The sequence below is a fragment of the Talaromyces rugulosus genome, chromosome V, assembly GCF_013368755.1.
Source record: "Talaromyces rugulosus chromosome V, complete sequence".
NCBI lineage: Eukaryota > Fungi > Ascomycota > Eurotiomycetes > Eurotiales > Trichocomaceae > Talaromyces > Talaromyces rugulosus.
Genome location: NC_049565.1, coordinates 3,291,359 through 3,307,668, shown reverse-complemented (window position 1 = coordinate 3,307,668; position 16,310 = coordinate 3,291,359). Strand labels below are relative to the sequence as shown.

At 46.8% G+C, this 16,310-nt stretch overlaps 5 protein-coding genes across 5 annotated transcripts; 2 read left to right on the top strand and 3 right to left on the bottom strand.

The window, feature by feature from the left end:
• Positions 1–345: 345 nt before the first annotated feature.
• TRUGW13939_09692 (uncharacterized protein) lies at positions 346–2,739 on the bottom strand (the record flags this gene model as incomplete). The annotated part of the gene is made up of 3 exons (XM_035492812.1): positions 346–1,724; positions 2,331–2,472; positions 2,524–2,739. 3 exons carry the CDS (start codon positions 2,737–2,739, stop codon positions 346–348), a joined length of 1,737 nt encoding a protein of 578 aa, XP_035348705.1.
• A 203-nt stretch (positions 2,740–2,942) lies between these two features.
• On the bottom strand, positions 2,943–3,494 carry TRUGW13939_09691 (uncharacterized protein; the record flags this gene model as incomplete). Its single annotated transcript, XM_035492811.1, has 1 exon — positions 2,943–3,494. The coding sequence occupies one exon, from the start codon at positions 3,492–3,494 to the stop codon at positions 2,943–2,945; it is 552 nt and encodes a 183-aa protein (XP_035348704.1).
• Positions 3,495–8,116: 4,622 nt separating this feature from the next.
• Positions 8,117–11,902, bottom strand: TRUGW13939_09690 (uncharacterized protein; the record flags this gene model as incomplete). The annotated part of the gene is made up of 7 exons (XM_035492810.1): positions 8,117–10,259; positions 10,318–10,477; positions 10,530–10,758; positions 10,811–11,101; positions 11,148–11,207; positions 11,267–11,492; positions 11,547–11,902. The coding sequence occupies 7 exons, from the start codon at positions 11,900–11,902 to the stop codon at positions 8,117–8,119; spliced, it is 3,465 nt and encodes a 1,154-aa protein (XP_035348703.1).
• A 1,218-nt stretch (positions 11,903–13,120) lies between these two features.
• On the top strand, positions 13,121–14,746 carry TRUGW13939_09689 (uncharacterized protein; the record flags this gene model as incomplete). Its single annotated transcript, XM_035492809.1, has 1 exon — positions 13,121–14,746. One exon carries the CDS (start codon positions 13,121–13,123, stop codon positions 14,744–14,746), a length of 1,626 nt encoding a protein of 541 aa, XP_035348702.1.
• Positions 14,747–15,319: 573 nt separating this feature from the next.
• Positions 15,320–16,306, top strand: TRUGW13939_09688 (uncharacterized protein; the record flags this gene model as incomplete). Its single annotated transcript, XM_035492808.1, has 1 exon — positions 15,320–16,306. The coding sequence occupies one exon, from the start codon at positions 15,320–15,322 to the stop codon at positions 16,304–16,306; it is 987 nt and encodes a 328-aa protein (XP_035348701.1).
• Between the last annotated feature and the right edge of the window lie 4 nt (positions 16,307–16,310).

The following is a 16,310-nucleotide window of genomic DNA, read 5'->3' as shown; positions in this document are numbered from 1 at the left end:
AGAAAAAAACCTCCCGCGACCTGGGAAGTGCTTCCCAGGAAAGTTCTCCTAACACAAGTGTCCTAGACCCACGTCTGATATGGGACTGGCACCCCAGGTTCAAAATAATACTGGGATTAAACACCCAGAACCAGATGATACCCAGAACTCTAAACCCAAGATATTATCCTGCCTGGGATAGAATGCGTCCTGGGAACTTCATCCTGGGAATCCTTTTCTGGATTAGGCTGCACGGTATAAAGTTTAGTCATTTCCTCGCCAAGCAGTGTGAAATATATGTAATTTATCATATACTCTATGGAAAAAACCATGCTATAAAGTTACAGGGCCCAGTAATATGAATACCTAAGAGTCAAACGAAAAATGGGACATGTTAGGGTTAGTTTCATTCCTAATTGGAATAGTGCCCGTCGTCCTTCGGAGACGACCTGTGAAGAAGAATACGGCCAATGCAAGACAGACAGCACCGCCGACGGCGCCCGCGGCAATTTCGACACTACTACTCAAAACGGGGTGTGAGTCGCTCGAGTTGTCTGAATTTGGCGATTGACTCGTGGAACTAGTTTGTTCGCTCGCGGCACTCCCTGTTTGGGCCGGAACCATGGAACCAGAAGTTTCACTTAGGGTAAATGTAAAGCTGGTAATGGTTTCCAACAGACCCGATGTGGATGTGGTATCACTCTGTGTCATTTTTACACGGGGTATACTATGAAGAGACGTGACATCTTTTGATGGGCCCGGGAAAGCTATCGGCAAAGTTGTGGCTTGTGAAAAAACGGAGATGAATGTACCAGTTTGTTGGTCTTCAGAATTAAATTTCTGGGTAGTATGTGCTTTAAGATGAGATGTTTCCCAGCCAACTGTATCTGACAATTGCAATTTATCACTTGATACGGATGGTAAACTAACACTTGTGGTAGATGGGTGTAGGTCTAGTTGGATGGCACTGTGTTGCCATTGTGTCAATGAATGAGTGGATACTGATGAGCATGAATCAGGGTCACAACTTGATGTGAGTGTATGTGAGACATCTAAGTCTCTGAGTGACCTCACTGACGTAAGTACATCTCCAGGTTTAAGACCACTTTGTGTTTGAGCCTCAATATCATTGAAAGAAGTTGCACTTCTTGTTGAAGTGGGATTATTTCCCAAAATTTCGTCATAGTTGGAATCGGCTTGACTGATTATTGTGGGCATGTTGGACACCGTGGAGAGCGGGATGCTACTGTGGTGGCCGTTGTCAAACGAGGGCTGAGTATTGCTGCTGTAGATTGGCAAACCATATGATGTTGGTAATGTAGTCATAGTAGATGACATTATTGAGCTGGGATGGGTGTAAACATCATCGCTGGCAGCGCTGACATCTGTCAATGTTCCGGCCAATGAAGAAGCAGGTAGATCCAAAGAAGCCGGCGGTATGGTGGTGGTCTCCACACCATGATCAACAGAATCATGGATTGCTACAGATTTTGAAATAACTGAGGGGTCAAAGGCCGTTGGTGGTTTTGTGGAATACAGGGACTGCAATGTATTCTGTGCGATAGAAGACTGTACCGTTCCCGGGTGTGTTACTTTCTCTGTGCCACTGTGCTGCACAGGGCTATAATGCACAGTTTTGGTTGGTGATGAAATAGTGTGGACAGTATTGCTATGGGTCCAATGAAGCGATTCCTTCCCAGAGAATGCCTTTGTTGTTGAATTATTTGACGGCCGATTTGCCCGAGCTTCGATATGACAAGATGTTGGAATGCACGTAAAAGCGGTTCCACTAAAAAGTATAAAGTACACAAAATGTATCAATGACATGGCGGAAAGCATTAAAGACTAGTAGTCCCTGCTTGGAATATCGAGCCTCCACTGTATGTACGAGGTAGTATACTCTGTCCATGTGTGTGGCATTGATGAGATACACCCAGAATCCGCTGTCTCATAAAATTTTAGATTGGGGAACCGAGAGGGATTTATGTATGAAATGGTTACTACCACTAGATGGCCCTCTGCTGTATTCGATTTTAAACTTTTTTTTTTTTTTTTTTTTTTTTTTCAATCTAGTTTCCAACATATACTTTCAAACAGCTATAGATTACAAATTGACTGCGAATTATGTGATTCCTGAAACTAAACATTTGGCTCTACACTAGCCGTCTAACGAAGGAAAGTTGTATGAGCCATTCACTCTACCAGTCCGTAGTTCAAACACGTTGCTGGCTTGTCTACGAAATTTGGACATTCTGTCATATACTTATCAAGGAATGGATTGTTGGCATAGATCATTGGTAGATATGAGCCCCATATTTCCTGATTATAGTACACCAAGAATTAATTTGTACTTTCTGCGGATAGAATCGAGTTTCCGTCATATGGTGGGCGTGGAAGAAGCAAAGGGGGTGGGTCACGAATTACAAATGAATCCCGAGGCTTAGACGCATAATCGGCCGGAGTTTTGTGAATAACAGGCTGTTTATTTTCGATCTAGTGTCGAATGGTCAATAGTGGCTCGTAAATTGCAGTTTTGCGACTTACCATCTCCTCTTCTGTGGGAACATGCTCATCGGGGTTGGTGTAGAAGGTGTAGATCCTGCCGTTCGGCGTTTTCATGATCATCCATATGTCCATACCATAGCGATCATTAAACTCTGCAAGGCGCTTGAAAAGGTTATGTCGTCTTTTCCTGATCTGTTCTGGCTGTGTACTATGTCCCTTTTTTGGGATCTGGGGCTTTCTTCCTAGCCGCGTCATTCTACGTTCGAGTTTGGTTTCCAAATAACAGGAGGACACTCTGAATTATATTTACTTTGGCGGAAAGCTGAATAACTATAGCCATGAACAGTCAAGAGAACTTGTTGCACACGCCGTTAAAAGAATAGGGGTGCAGCTTTCATATGGCGACCTTACTCTCGCTGGAAACCAAATCTGGTTTGAAAAATCACTGCGATCCCTCTTTATATCCAGGGCATCAAAACTTCAACATCCTTTTTTTGTTTCCATTTATCTAGCCATGCGTTCTTTGCTTCTTCCTCCTTTTGGTGTGCCCGCTGCACCTTTGCGTCCAACTTGCCCACAGCATCCCTCATAAACTCCTTGCTCATTGGTTCATCCTCGGGCTGCCACATGCGCTTTAGTGCCGCAAGTTGGCACTGAGATATTATCTCATTCGACACGTCTAATACAGAAAATAGAGTTTCGTGAAATGCATCGTTACAAACACCGAAAAATTCATTTTCCCATTTCAGTGAGTCCAGATCGTAGTCAAGGCGACGCTGCCGTTCTTCCTGTGATCTGGGAACGTTCTTCTTTGAAACTTGTAAACGAATAGGGGAAAGTTCTGCCGATACGGTGAAGCCGCCAATATCACGGATCTGATGCTCAATGTCCAAGGTAACAGGCTGTGTGGGCAATGGTGGTAGTAGTTTCTCGTACGCGCCTACGCATGGCGGCTCCCGGCCCCGTTCGTTATCCGCACTATAGCAACTTGATGAATCATCAGCCATCATTGTGTATCTCAAGACATCTAATTTCAGCCAAGGGCAACACGGCGATACTTATAATGACATTTGTACCACGTGATATCTACATTTTTTCTGATGTCCGCAGATAGCTTAGAATACTTACTATAAGCACAAGTAACAAACAGCCAGAGGCGTTCATTCAACGGCAAGTCAATTGACTTTTCTTCTAGCCTTGCTTTTACTGACTTAAGTCGCAGTATGATCACTTATATGTAGGCTTACGGGCAACACAAAACTTTCATTGTTGGGTTCAATTTAATAGGACTTCCTAACCACAAAACATTCTCGGCATTACGTTTAATAAAAACCTGGTCATCGATGAGGTTCTCAAAAACAATTGCTCCGGGAACATATTTCCCGCAGGCTTTCCTAACACCTAGAATACGCCACTCCTTTGAGGATGGTTATGACTGTCATAGACTGCATGTGCCCCGCATCATTCGAGTTCAGGGATTTTAAACGGAATATCTCTACACTGTCCTCGAGAACAGTTGCCTTTCGTTGGAAACATCCATGGGTCTATTTCATGCAGTCGATGGTAACGGCGTGATCGATACCTTTTACAGTTTTGACATCTGAGGATTAGAGTGTCATTGCGAGCTGTCCTCAACCTTTTTTTTAGAAGGCTTAGAAAGAATTTTCGCGCTCGTGTATCTTGGTTTCTACTGTAGAAAAATCCAAGAGAAGTGGCATGATTATTGGGAATCTTACTCTGTCCCGTTGGCCTTACTTCGTGTAATCCTGAACCCTGTCAGCATCATAAGCCATAAGTTGAAAGCCAAGTACCTTTCGCAGATTCCAAACCATAGCCCCCGCCAAAATTTCATTTTGATTCACAACAGATACTTGAAGTCAGAAAATGAGGCCATATATTCTCTTTATATCTGGGTCGTTGATCTTTTTTTTTTCTTCTTTAACAGTGTTTGAACAGCGCAGCCTATGATTAAATATGTTGGAAATTGAATTAATATTATACGCGTCGTTTGCCTGTTTAACCAATGCCTTGGCAATATGAGGGGCTATTTGATAATATAAACAACTTTTGTGTATCTAGCTAAAAGAAACAAGCCCTTTTCCCGCGTATTCAGTAATATTCGAGTCTTCTTCCACCCTTTCTCCTTATTAAATTCTGTCCCACTTTCTAGATATTACTGCCTGGGGCTGGCCAGAATATCTGCTACTGTTACACACTCAAGGCAAACATGTCTCCACACTGGGACAGAATTAAACATGTAGTTTGGATCTAGCTATATAAAAACTTGTAGCTGTTATGAGAAGAAAAGTTAGTGAGAGTGTTAGTAGTAGCATTCCCGTGGGATATAATATTCCACCGTCGACACAGATATCGATTCACGTAAAACTTACCAACATGCTATCTATACGAATGAGGATCTATGATATTCTTACACGCAGTCGATACATCCTAACCTGGGGGGTTTCGTCACTTTTTTGGGTAATACCACACGCAATAGTGGTGTTTTTCCAAACCTTGTCACGAGAACTCCGCCGTTAGTGCTAAAAACCCTGGTATTTGCTCTACCCGAGGACTTTATTCCTCTTGAGGTATATGCTGACGCTTCCGCAAGCCCTTATTTACCAAGACCCAGTGTCGTCCCTGTTCTTTCAATCTTCCGTTTCTTTTTCCTCCATTGGCGTCGTCTCGCTTATTTTTCTTGCGCCTGGGGAGTTTTTTGGTGAAAGTTGGCCAAGTGTCACCACAGAGACAATCGGACAGCAGGGCTACTCCCAACGCCAAGAACTTTCCGCATCTTTAGACGGTCACAACGATTGACATTTCGAGTGATTTTCGTAGTCCAAAAATATAAGAGCAACATGATATTCCGATTGACTAGTGCCTCAATGACCGCAGATAATCAAGTGATTTTCTTTGGTGATGACCGTTTCAAACATACAATTCACGATCCTCTATGTGGTTGCATTCCCAAGCTTAAAAAGGCGGAATTACACATTTTGCTGTCGAAGTCTATACACAAATGGACACCTCTGTTCCAATACCTTACTGAAAGCTATACGAAACTATCAGTCACTACGGCATAAAGGTTGTTCTATAGTCGATATTGACCAGCCTACAAACCTGAGTCGTGAAGAACGAGAGGTGTACTGTATACAGTATCACGGCAAACATTATCAATCTACTCCAGAATACAAAGGATATAAGGCTGGCCATACTGCTTGGAGAACTTCACCTAACAGGATCGACCTTGTCTGCCCAGATCGAATCCGCGGGTTATTCTCAAAAAATGGTATTGTTCCACGATTGTCCTGCGGGACGTGTTACGATGACAACAATACCTTTGACAACAAAGTTGATTTTGTTATATACCTTCCCCGTTTAATAGGAAACAGCAAATTTATCGAAATCAAATTTCAAAACCGACTTTGGACATAGGAATAACGTGATTCTACATTCATGGAAGAGCGATACAGTAATGGCACCGGTTTTACTTCAATACAGGTTGGATGGCATTGTTTATTCTATTTCTCATTCCAAATTCAGTGATAAGCCTTGTATTGCGTATGATCGGGAACTTGGGGGCGTAGATTGGTTAGAGGAATGTTCAAAATAGTGCCATGAAATACACAACCACGACTTGCAAATGTCAGCATGCAATTCAAATACTTAACACTTAAATACATAATTTTCTGAGTGGTGACTTATTATTAGCGTAATTTAATTATCAAACGAATTTAGAAAAGCTCTAGGCCCGTGAGAAATTGTAACGTAACAAGTATGTAAGGACCATAGTCTAGTAATAGCTAACATACATAACTAACTGCTTTAATACTAATTTATTAATCAAAGGTTTGAAAGTAGGACACAATGAATGAAAGAGGGTGTAACTAGATAAAGGCAGTTTTGATTCACCCTGTAACATGACGTCACTTCATACTCCAACGATAGAACCTTCACATACGAATGGTACTTGGAGGACATTGCAAGATCTCAACAGCATCTCCGGATAGCTTCGAGTCCCTACCTCGCTACTTTAGTCCAAGGAAAGCTATCATAAATAGGATATGGCCGCATATCTCAGTCCCCTACAGAAGTAGCCCGAGGACAATTGCCATAGCTTTTATTTGACTAACGCCCTACGCACCCTAAGAATTAATATCGGTTTTATCCTGGGGTAATCAACGCACATATTTATGGTCTGCACCATTACGGTATATAACCATCGGCAGAAGGCCCCAATGAGCCTGATAGCATTCTTGAGCTGGGATTGAATAAATGGCTACCATGTTCTCTTATTGGACGGCCTGGAGTCTATTATCCATTGTTGTACTAGGTGGTAGACACGAACGGAGCCCTGCACCTGGGAATCAATCCAACTTCAGCTCCGTGGTCCCGCTTACCATCTCCGACATTTGGGGGTATGTAGTTACCCCTACCCGCACAGTAGAACTGATGCATTGATACAAACAGCTTGACCGGGCAGATTGAAATAGGAACCCCTGGCCAACTTCTCGATGTCCGCTTGGATCTAGAAACCTCTGTGATGGTACTAAATTCCACAGGTCATTATAATAGCTCCGCTTCTACGTCCTTTACAGATGTGGACAAAAGCATCTGGATGGAACTAGACGATGGCTCTTGGCCTCTAGTCTGGCTAGGAAATGAAACTTTTAATATTGGTGGTACAAGTTTCAGTGACGTGTCGTTTCTGCAACTTGGCGAGTTTTCACCGCCAAGAGCTTCTAATAGTTTAGTTTTCGGTGGATTAGCTGGTATCTTTGGTCTGAATTTCATTGCATCACAGGGTTTTGAGTTTAGTTACAACCCTAGTTTCATGTGGGCCGTAAGGAAGTATTTACCAGGTGAGCTCCTACGTTTCATTTCCTTGTTATGCCATTGACCAAAAAAGAATGGGTAACCCCCATCCCGGCGACATGAAACGCCCTGTGTGATGAAACAACTCCCAGATACCTACACGTTCTAGCAACCTGATCACAACTCCACCGACTAGAAATCAATAAAAGGGAGTCTGCATATTTTCATTCATTTTGTTTCTTGAATCTCTTATCCAAGCAAAAATTACATGGTAGTGGGGCTGCCAATTACAGCCTGGCGCTTACCAGCATAAAACCTCCTCGACACGATAATGATGCCAAGATGGCCTCTATCAACATCTGAAATGCATGTTCAACAGGATGTGTTAATAAAGTATCGGCCTGAATTCCTGGGGTGCGTTTAATATCAATCATACCATCTGAGAGTGTAAATATTGATAATGTGTGCAATCCTTGGCGGTAGAAAAGATACATGGAGGAAAATTACAGACTAGCTCAATACGGTGAAATAAAAACAGCTGTGTAACAATTTGTATGAAATTTACTACTGCCGCTGAAAAGAACGAGGTCCAATTCAGATAGGTGACGGCCAAGGAGGCCAGCTTCGACAAGGAAAGAATGAAAGTACCAAATAATTGAAAGAGTACAAAAATGAACGGATGTAGATGTGGCTATTGCAGTAAATATGAAGGTTATAGGTACAAGATACGTATTGAAAGGGTGTACTATAAATTTACATGACTATAGTCCTATATGAGTATTTCTACATGCCAAAAGGTCGAATCAGTCAAAGCCATCTATCTACGCTTTCGTTGGTTAAAAAAGCGAGTAAGTCTATGTATCAATGGTAGCGAGCGTGTCGGAGTGTTCTGGACCAAGCACTTCTCATGTGTAATGTCCACTTCCGCCTCATCATATTTCCCTTGGCTGGAGAGCACATTGCCAAGGTTGTTGACACTGGTGAGCGTGTCGGGATGCTCATGTCCAAGCACCTTCTCACTTCCTTCTAGATCCCGTCGATGCATCGCTTCCGCCTCGTTATATTTCCCTTGGTTGGAGAGCACTAAGCCAAGATTACTGACACTAATAAGCGTGTATGGATGCTCATGTCCAAGCACCTTCTCATATCCTTCTAGTGCCCGTCGATGCATCGCTTCCGCCTCCTCATATTTCCCTTGCCTGGAGAGCACATAGCCAAGGTTGTTGACACTGGTGAGCGTGTATGGATGCTCACGGCCAAGTACCTTCTCACGTGCTTCTAGTGCTCGTCGATGCATCGCTTCCGCCTCGTCATATTTCCCTTGGCTGGAGAGCACATTGCCAAGGTTGTTGACACTGGTGAGCGTGTCAGGATGCTCGCGTCCAAGCACCTTCTCTCGTGCTTCTAGTACCCGTCGATGCATCGCTTCCGCCTCGTCATATTTCCCTTGCTCGGAGAGCACATGGCCAAGATTACTGACACTGGTGAGCGTGTCAGGATGCTCGCGTCCAAGCACCTTCTCATATCCTTCTAGTGCCCGTCGATGCATCGCTTCCGCCTCGTCATATTTCCCTTGGCTGGAGAGCACTATGCCAAGGTTGTCGACACTGGTGAGCGTGTATGAATGCTCATGTCCAAGCACCTTCTCATATCCTTCTAGTACCCGTCGATGCATCACTTCCGCCTCGTCATATTTCCCTTGGCTGGAGAACACTAATCCAAGGTTATTGACACTGGTGAGCGTGTCGGGATGCTCACGTCCAAGCACGTTCTCTCGTGCTTCTAGTGCCCGTCGATACATCGCTTCCGCCTCGTCATATCTTCCTTGGAGGTCTAAGTACCACCCAAGATTATATTGAACTGTGGCGGCGTGGAGTTGATCTCCGTCATCAATGTCACCCGTAGCCTCCAGCACACTTCTGGCATGCGCAAGGAGTGATCGACATCGTGTCCAGTTTTCATAATTGCCATTGGGGAACACCCGTGCCATGACCTTCCGTGATTTAGCCTGCCAGCCGCGGAGCTGCTGGTGCGTCTCCAGCCACGCTCGGACCGATAACTGCACTAGCCGGTGCATATCAAAAAGCCGTTCGTCCTGTTCCACCCGGATCAGGGAATAGCTGATCAGCGGCGTCAATGCATCGTGAAAGTCGAGGATATCTTGGCCCTCGTCGCGCACCAGGTCTTCCGGGACCCCCTGCCGATCAAACATACTCATCAGCGCCAGGAGATCCGTCGCCGCTGGCCGCGACCGCTGGATCTCTTCGAACGACAGCTGCCACGTCGTGATCACTGCATACCGAACGCTGGGATCGCGCCGCAGATCCGTGGAATCCTCATTCTGAAGAAGCCGGATCCGCTTCGGCTCGCTCTCATGGAACAGCCGAAGGTATGCCGATGCGGTAATCAGGGGCGACCGGGTGGCAATATACGCCGCCGCCTGCGTGATCGCTAGTGGGATATACTCTAAGGCCTGGACGAGCGCCGTTTCATCCTCGGCCGGCGATGGGCTGTCCGGGATCCTCGCCCGCAGCAACGCGAGCGATTCATCTTCGTTCATGGGCGGGAGGTCAATGACAAGACCGTCGGTCCCGACCAGATTCCGTGCCGCCAGACTATTTCGCGATGTGACCAGGACCGATCCGTGGGTGGCCTGGGGCAGGAAGCTCACCAGTGGGGCTCGTCCGTCCACGTCGTCGCTACGGAAAAAGATCTGGTCGTTATCCGCATTATCCAGCACCATCAGCCAGCGGCCATGGCTCTCATCACACAACCACCGATAGACGAGCTGCAGGGTGTTCGTCTTGGGGTCGTCGCGTCCTGGGATCTCGGCCACGGCCGCAATCTGCTGGTAGCCTTGCTCCACTCGCGCCGCATTGCTGGCGTGAATCCAGAACACCCACATGTCCGGTGCGGATGCTCGCACGCGGTCGGCATACTCGATGGCTGTCTGGGTTTTGCTAGGGAACAAATACATTAGTTGGAATGCAAATAGCCCTTTTAAGAGCAACTACTAACCCCACCCCGGCCAACCCTACCAATGCCATCCGTTCGTGGCGCTGACCGATCGCTTGATGCCACGTCTTGATGTCTTCGAGAGTATTCTCACGCCCCACGAACATCGGGTCCTTCTTGAACGGTACCGTAGAGCATGGCTGGGGTCGGTTACGTGCCTGCACTGGAAATCGTCCGCATTAGCTCGTGGAAAGTCTCTCGAATCAGTCACCCACCAAATCGAGCCGCCACCACCGGTGGGGCGTCTTGGGCGAACTGTCGCAGTTTATCGAGCGTCGTTCGATACCCAGCCGCGTTGCGATTGTTGAATTTTACGATCATCGAGTGATCAGCATGCAGTGGCACCTTGTCCTCCACATGGTCGGGAAGCTGGAGAAGCGCCGAGTCTGCATCCACCGTCGTGATGAAATCCCCCGTGCGTTCCCATCGTCCGTGATCCGAGTTCTATGGCGATAGTTAACACGTATCTCTGTCGAAGACGCAGACCAATACGTACAAAGACCAACTGCCTCGTCTGCTCCGTCTCGTAGAAGCTGACCACCTTGCGGTCTCGGATCAGATTCTTGAAATCCGCCAGCTGGTGGATCAGTAGGTCTGATTGGCTGGAGATCTGCTGCAGTAATCTCTCGCGCGGATGGCTCTTATCCCCAGCTAGCATCTGCTGGATATCGCTCACGAGGAGGCCCCTGTGCGGGATGGCAAAGAGGATCATGCCGTACGTGGCCCGATACAGCGATGTGATGGCTGGGTGGTCGTCCTCCATGGTCTGGATGGCCCGGACCAGGCACTAGAAGTGTCAGCATACTATACCTCAACTTTGATGGTGGTCTCACATGAGCCAAAATAATGCCTCCGAAGCTGTGTGCGATGAAGAAAAGCGGTCGTTGTTGCAGCTAGTCTCGTAATCAGCGCGAACTTGATCAAGCACACCGCTCAGTAGATAGAGTTCTACCTCCTTGGTATCCCGGATCTTCTTGATCTCCTCCATCAACTCTCGCCCGTAGTCAAGGATCGTGTCCACCCCATGACTCGAGAGCTTGGAGTTGTACCCATAGATCATCGTGCGACATCGAGGTAGGTCCTTTGATAGGAAATCGCGAAGCCACATTCGACCGAGATTCCCCCTTCCCTGCCACGATCCATATGCGTGTCCATCTAATCCCGCAATAGCGATGATACTATGGTGTTGTCCGTGAGCATTTCGCCTAGTAGTTACGAGTCGTCTTTCTTACTCTGCAATCACCGGTTCGTTTTCATCCAGCGCGTACAGTTGGGTAAACCCGAAGAAATGGCAGTCAAAGTTGATGTCACAGTCATCCATCTCGACCTGCCAGTCTCCGAGAGGGTCGACTCGCAGCTCACCGAGGAACCGAGGCACTCCACCACGAAACTGCACCAGCGCTATTCTCTCACTGTCAGATTCATAGCAAGATGGCGCGATTAAGATCTCAGCCTGGATTTGCAATCTCTCATCGTCGGTGAAATTGTCGTCGAGCGCCTTCTGTAATGCGGTGTGGAGATCTGGATCAGGTCGATCCCTAGAGAAACCCGTCACCCGGAAGACGTGCGACTTTCGCTGACTAGCCATAGCGATGTGCGGTCATACTCAACAATAATGGAATAAATGAGAGCGAGTTGGTCATGTACCGGGGAAAGAGTATTTCAGCCTGGTCGACAAGGCTGAATCGATCAGGTAGTGCGGGGTATTGGGTCAGCACTCTGCAACCCTCACCCTGTAACATTTCGTACAAAACAAAATGTACCTTATCTCCAACTAACTATCACGATGTATGGAGAATTTTTAACTGTTGGATATGAGTTTCCTACTCACAGGATCAAAAAGTAAAGAGTCCGGTCGCGAGCAATGCCAAGCACTGCCCTCGCATCAGTGACTAATATATGACTAGTTCACATTCGGTTTAGCCCCAATCTAGCTACTTTTGACGTAGCTTCGTGGGAAAACGCCGGTTTCCGTGGGACCTGCTTCAGGGACGAGCCAAAACATGTCTGCACCATGTCCGCACCTGGGGGGTGCTGTAGACCCTGTCATTCGCGTGACCTATGACTCATATCTAGGCAGCAAGATGTGGTTTCCATAAAGTGACCGTTAAACACACTGGTGAAAACATATAATTGGTCAAACTTGCCCATACAGTGTTTAAAAATGCACAGCGTCAGACCCACATACCTTGCCCTCTGAAAACACTCCAACAAGCAATTAAACACCAGTGCTACTACAGGAGGTCGATTGTTTTGAATTGTTTATTGATGGTCGATAATCGTTGTGCTGTCTATTTCAACATACCCACGTGGTCATAATTTGCTCATGCTCTTCAAATGTTCATCTATTGCTGTTTAAAGGTCAACACATATTTCATTTTATCATACTCCGATTTTATTTGCTGGGGTGGTTAACTGATAACTAATGAACCTAACCAGCATGTTCATTTCCCAGCAGTTGTCAATTTTGCGTGGCTGAAGAGTTAACAACATGGAGCAAAAAAATAATCGAGAAGTAATCAAGGCCAGATAATGATTTCACTGGTCAGTTGAAAGTTAATCAGCCCACATATACACTCATACACATAGATTCAATACTCTCAAGTTTCAATGAATTGCGCCACATAGTTTAAATCGGGTTTAAAAGTTTTGAACCGGGTAAGCTAAAGATGATCCTCCGCTACAATATAGCATATCTAAAATCTATTGTTGAGCGATAGACAGGTGTTTGGCAATGTCTAGGCTGTACCCTTGCTAGAAAGTGTGAATAGCTTCAATTCCATCCTGTGTAAAAGGCCGGACTTCGATGCCCTGCACCAATCGACGTCATACGCGGACATCATACGCGATCCAGTCCAGATCGACCGGGATTTCCGCCGCCACATTATGGCGTAGGGCCAACGAGAAGCCTTCCATCTCGGACAAGGCCGCTAATCAGCAGTATCTCACCCCACAGGAGGAGCAGGCGCTGACGGAATATGTCTTGCGAATGGCGGACAATGGCTATCCACTCCCAGTAAGGTTTCTCCGTTCGCTTGCCCAGACCATCGTGCGCCAACGATCCTCGATCTTCCAGATCGCAGACCCAGATCTCGAGGTCCGACCGCCGGGAAAGGATTGGCCACAAAGCTTTTATCAACGACATCCAGAGCTGAAGTCACGACGGCTAAAGGCGATCGATTGGAAGCGAGATGGCCGACAGATCAAGGCGAAAGTCCAGGAGTGGTTTGCTGTCATTGGCCGAGAGCTGGCCGATCCCGCCATTCTCCCGGCGAACGTGTATAATATGGACGAGACGGGAGTCCTCCTCAGCGTTCTCAATTCTCTAAAAGTCCTCGTCAACAAGGACGACCTGAGAAAGCATCGAGGGACCACGGTGAAGCGCACGCTAGTCACCGCCATCGAATGCATTTCTGCCGACGGTTGGTCCCTCTGTCCTCTCATTATCTGGCCAGCGACCACCCTTCGAAGTTCATGGACCACCCACGCCACGCCTGGATGGCACTTTGCGTGCTCTAAGACGGGCTATACGAATACAGACATCAGTCTGTACTGGGTGCGACATGTGTTTGATCCGCAGACCCGAGATCGAGCGGCCGGTCAGCCGCGACTGCTGATCTGCGATGGATTTGGCACGCATGAGTCTCTGGAGCTCATGGAATTTTGCTTTGCCAATCGTATTATCCTCTGCCGTCTGCCCTCCCACACATCTCACAAACTGCAGCCATGTGATGTGGGCGTCTTTGGTCCTCTGAAAACCGCATACCGCGCACAGGTGGAGCAGGCATGTCGAGCGGGAGTAAACACGATCGGCAAGCAACACTTCACCTATCTTTACGATCGCGCTCGTCAAGCAGCATTTACTTCTCGCAATATCCGATCCGGCTGGTCGAGAAGTGGCCTATTTCCGTTCGACCCATCCCATGTGCTCCAGGAGTTTCAGACCTCACAGCCCACGATACAGACCAAGATCCACGCAGACCACCCCGCCGTCTCCGATGCGTCGATTTACAGCCCCGTCACCTCCGATGGCTTTGCCTGGCTTCGCAACGAGGTGGAGCAAGACGCCCAGGGCTTGGACAGAATGTGCAAACAACGCCTGCAGCGACTGACCCGCGCCGCCGAAAAGGCCTTTGCGGAGCGCGCCCTGTTGCTGGACGAGAACCGGATCCTGTTCGAGCAGAATAATGAAAAGACCTGTCGACAATCCAGCAGCTCAACGATCGTAGGAAATGCGAAAGTGATGAGCTATGACGATATCATTGAAGCGCAGAGGAAGCGCGACCTGAAGGCGGTGAAACCAAGCTCCACACGTCAAGAGAGCTCGAAAACTGCAGACAGATTGCTGTCCAAGTTGGAGGAAAAACGCAAGGCCGAACGCGAGATTCATGGATGGAATATGAGTGATTATTGTTCCGTTCTGGACCTCTAATATCGTCATTCTCTTGCACCTGTCTTTGTGAGCCTGGCCTTGCGAAATCAGTGAATTTTAATTTTGCTAGCCAGGTACTCTAATTTTATATATAATATCCAAGATGCCTATCCCTATTGCTGTTGATGTTATAATATAGGTAATATCTCGGCATTATTGTTACTCATGAAGCCACTATTATTTTTTGGTAGCTACAGATGTGCTGATGGGTAGGCTGTTGGCGGATGTGCCTTGGATGGTAGGCTGGGTCAGGCATTGTTGCATTCCCGTGAGGCTGAATCAACGGAGCGGTTTGATGCGGGGTTCCGTCATACAACACATCTGGTACTGATATTAACGACCATCGCAATGATAAAAACACATGTCTCTTTTGACATTGTTGATAGTAATTGGATTTTTGAAAATTTTTCGGTTGATTCAATACCTTGATTTTCCAGAAGGCTCTCACAAGGCTGGATGCAAATTTCGCTATATAATCAAATCTGAGAGTGGAAATTCTCTTCTCTCCTTTAATTCTCCAACAATCAGCGCCCGGGCGACTCCATTTATCTTAAAATCCTGCGCTTTCACAAGATGACAGGTTCTGCACGAAACTCTTCACTGCCATGTCCATTTCAAAAGGCCGACCAGCTGAGCAGTGACCTTGACGGGTCGCAGGACTGCCTACCAGGCCATCCCCGGATCAAGCTCAGCGACCAGAAGAGTCTGTTCCACTTTATTCGGCAAGAAGTCTGGGCGACGGACCTCGAAACAATATCGAGCAAACTGTGGTGGATGTCGAAGCAGGATAACGGCAATATCTCTCCGTTGCATCGACAGATGGTCAAGGGGCGGAAGATCATCATCACGGAGGATCCTCGCCTTCATCTCGTCTGGATCGATGATCGGATTTTTGTCAAGCCTCTCCCCCAATACTTGGCATGCTATTCATTTTGGCATAAATATTTAAGCAATCCATCTCAGCACGATGATATCATCAATCTCAGAAAGGCTGCACTCGGCTACTTGCGATCTTATCTTTACCTGATCCAGCATGAGTCGGATCTTCGCATTGCTCAAGATGCGGCTCTCTGTCTGGTACCCAAGGAAGTGACCTGGTATCAATTTTGCCATTTTACTGCCAATCTCAACGACGTCACCGACAACGAGGTTTCCGGACGATATCATTACGGAGAAATTCGACTTACTCGACTCAACTACTATGCGCTAATTCTTTTAGGTAGAACACGTTATCAACGAGTGGATTATCAGTATCGGGCGTACTTCGCACGGATCCAAGGTCTAATTCTATGTGCGTTCGCCTTTCTTTCGATTTTGCTGAATTGCATGCAAGTCAACCTGGCCGCAGCAACGTTAGAAGAAAAGTATACGACTATCGCGATGACCGAAGTCTGCTATTGGATCAGCCTCATGATCGCAGTTGGAACATGCTTCCTTTTACTGATACTGGTGCATCTCTTCATATTCAAAATTATCAGGGAATGGAGATTTGCTGTACACAATCGTCTAGCGGGGAGAAAAGAGCAACAGAAGTTAACATCAAATGGCCTGCATGTGTAATGGG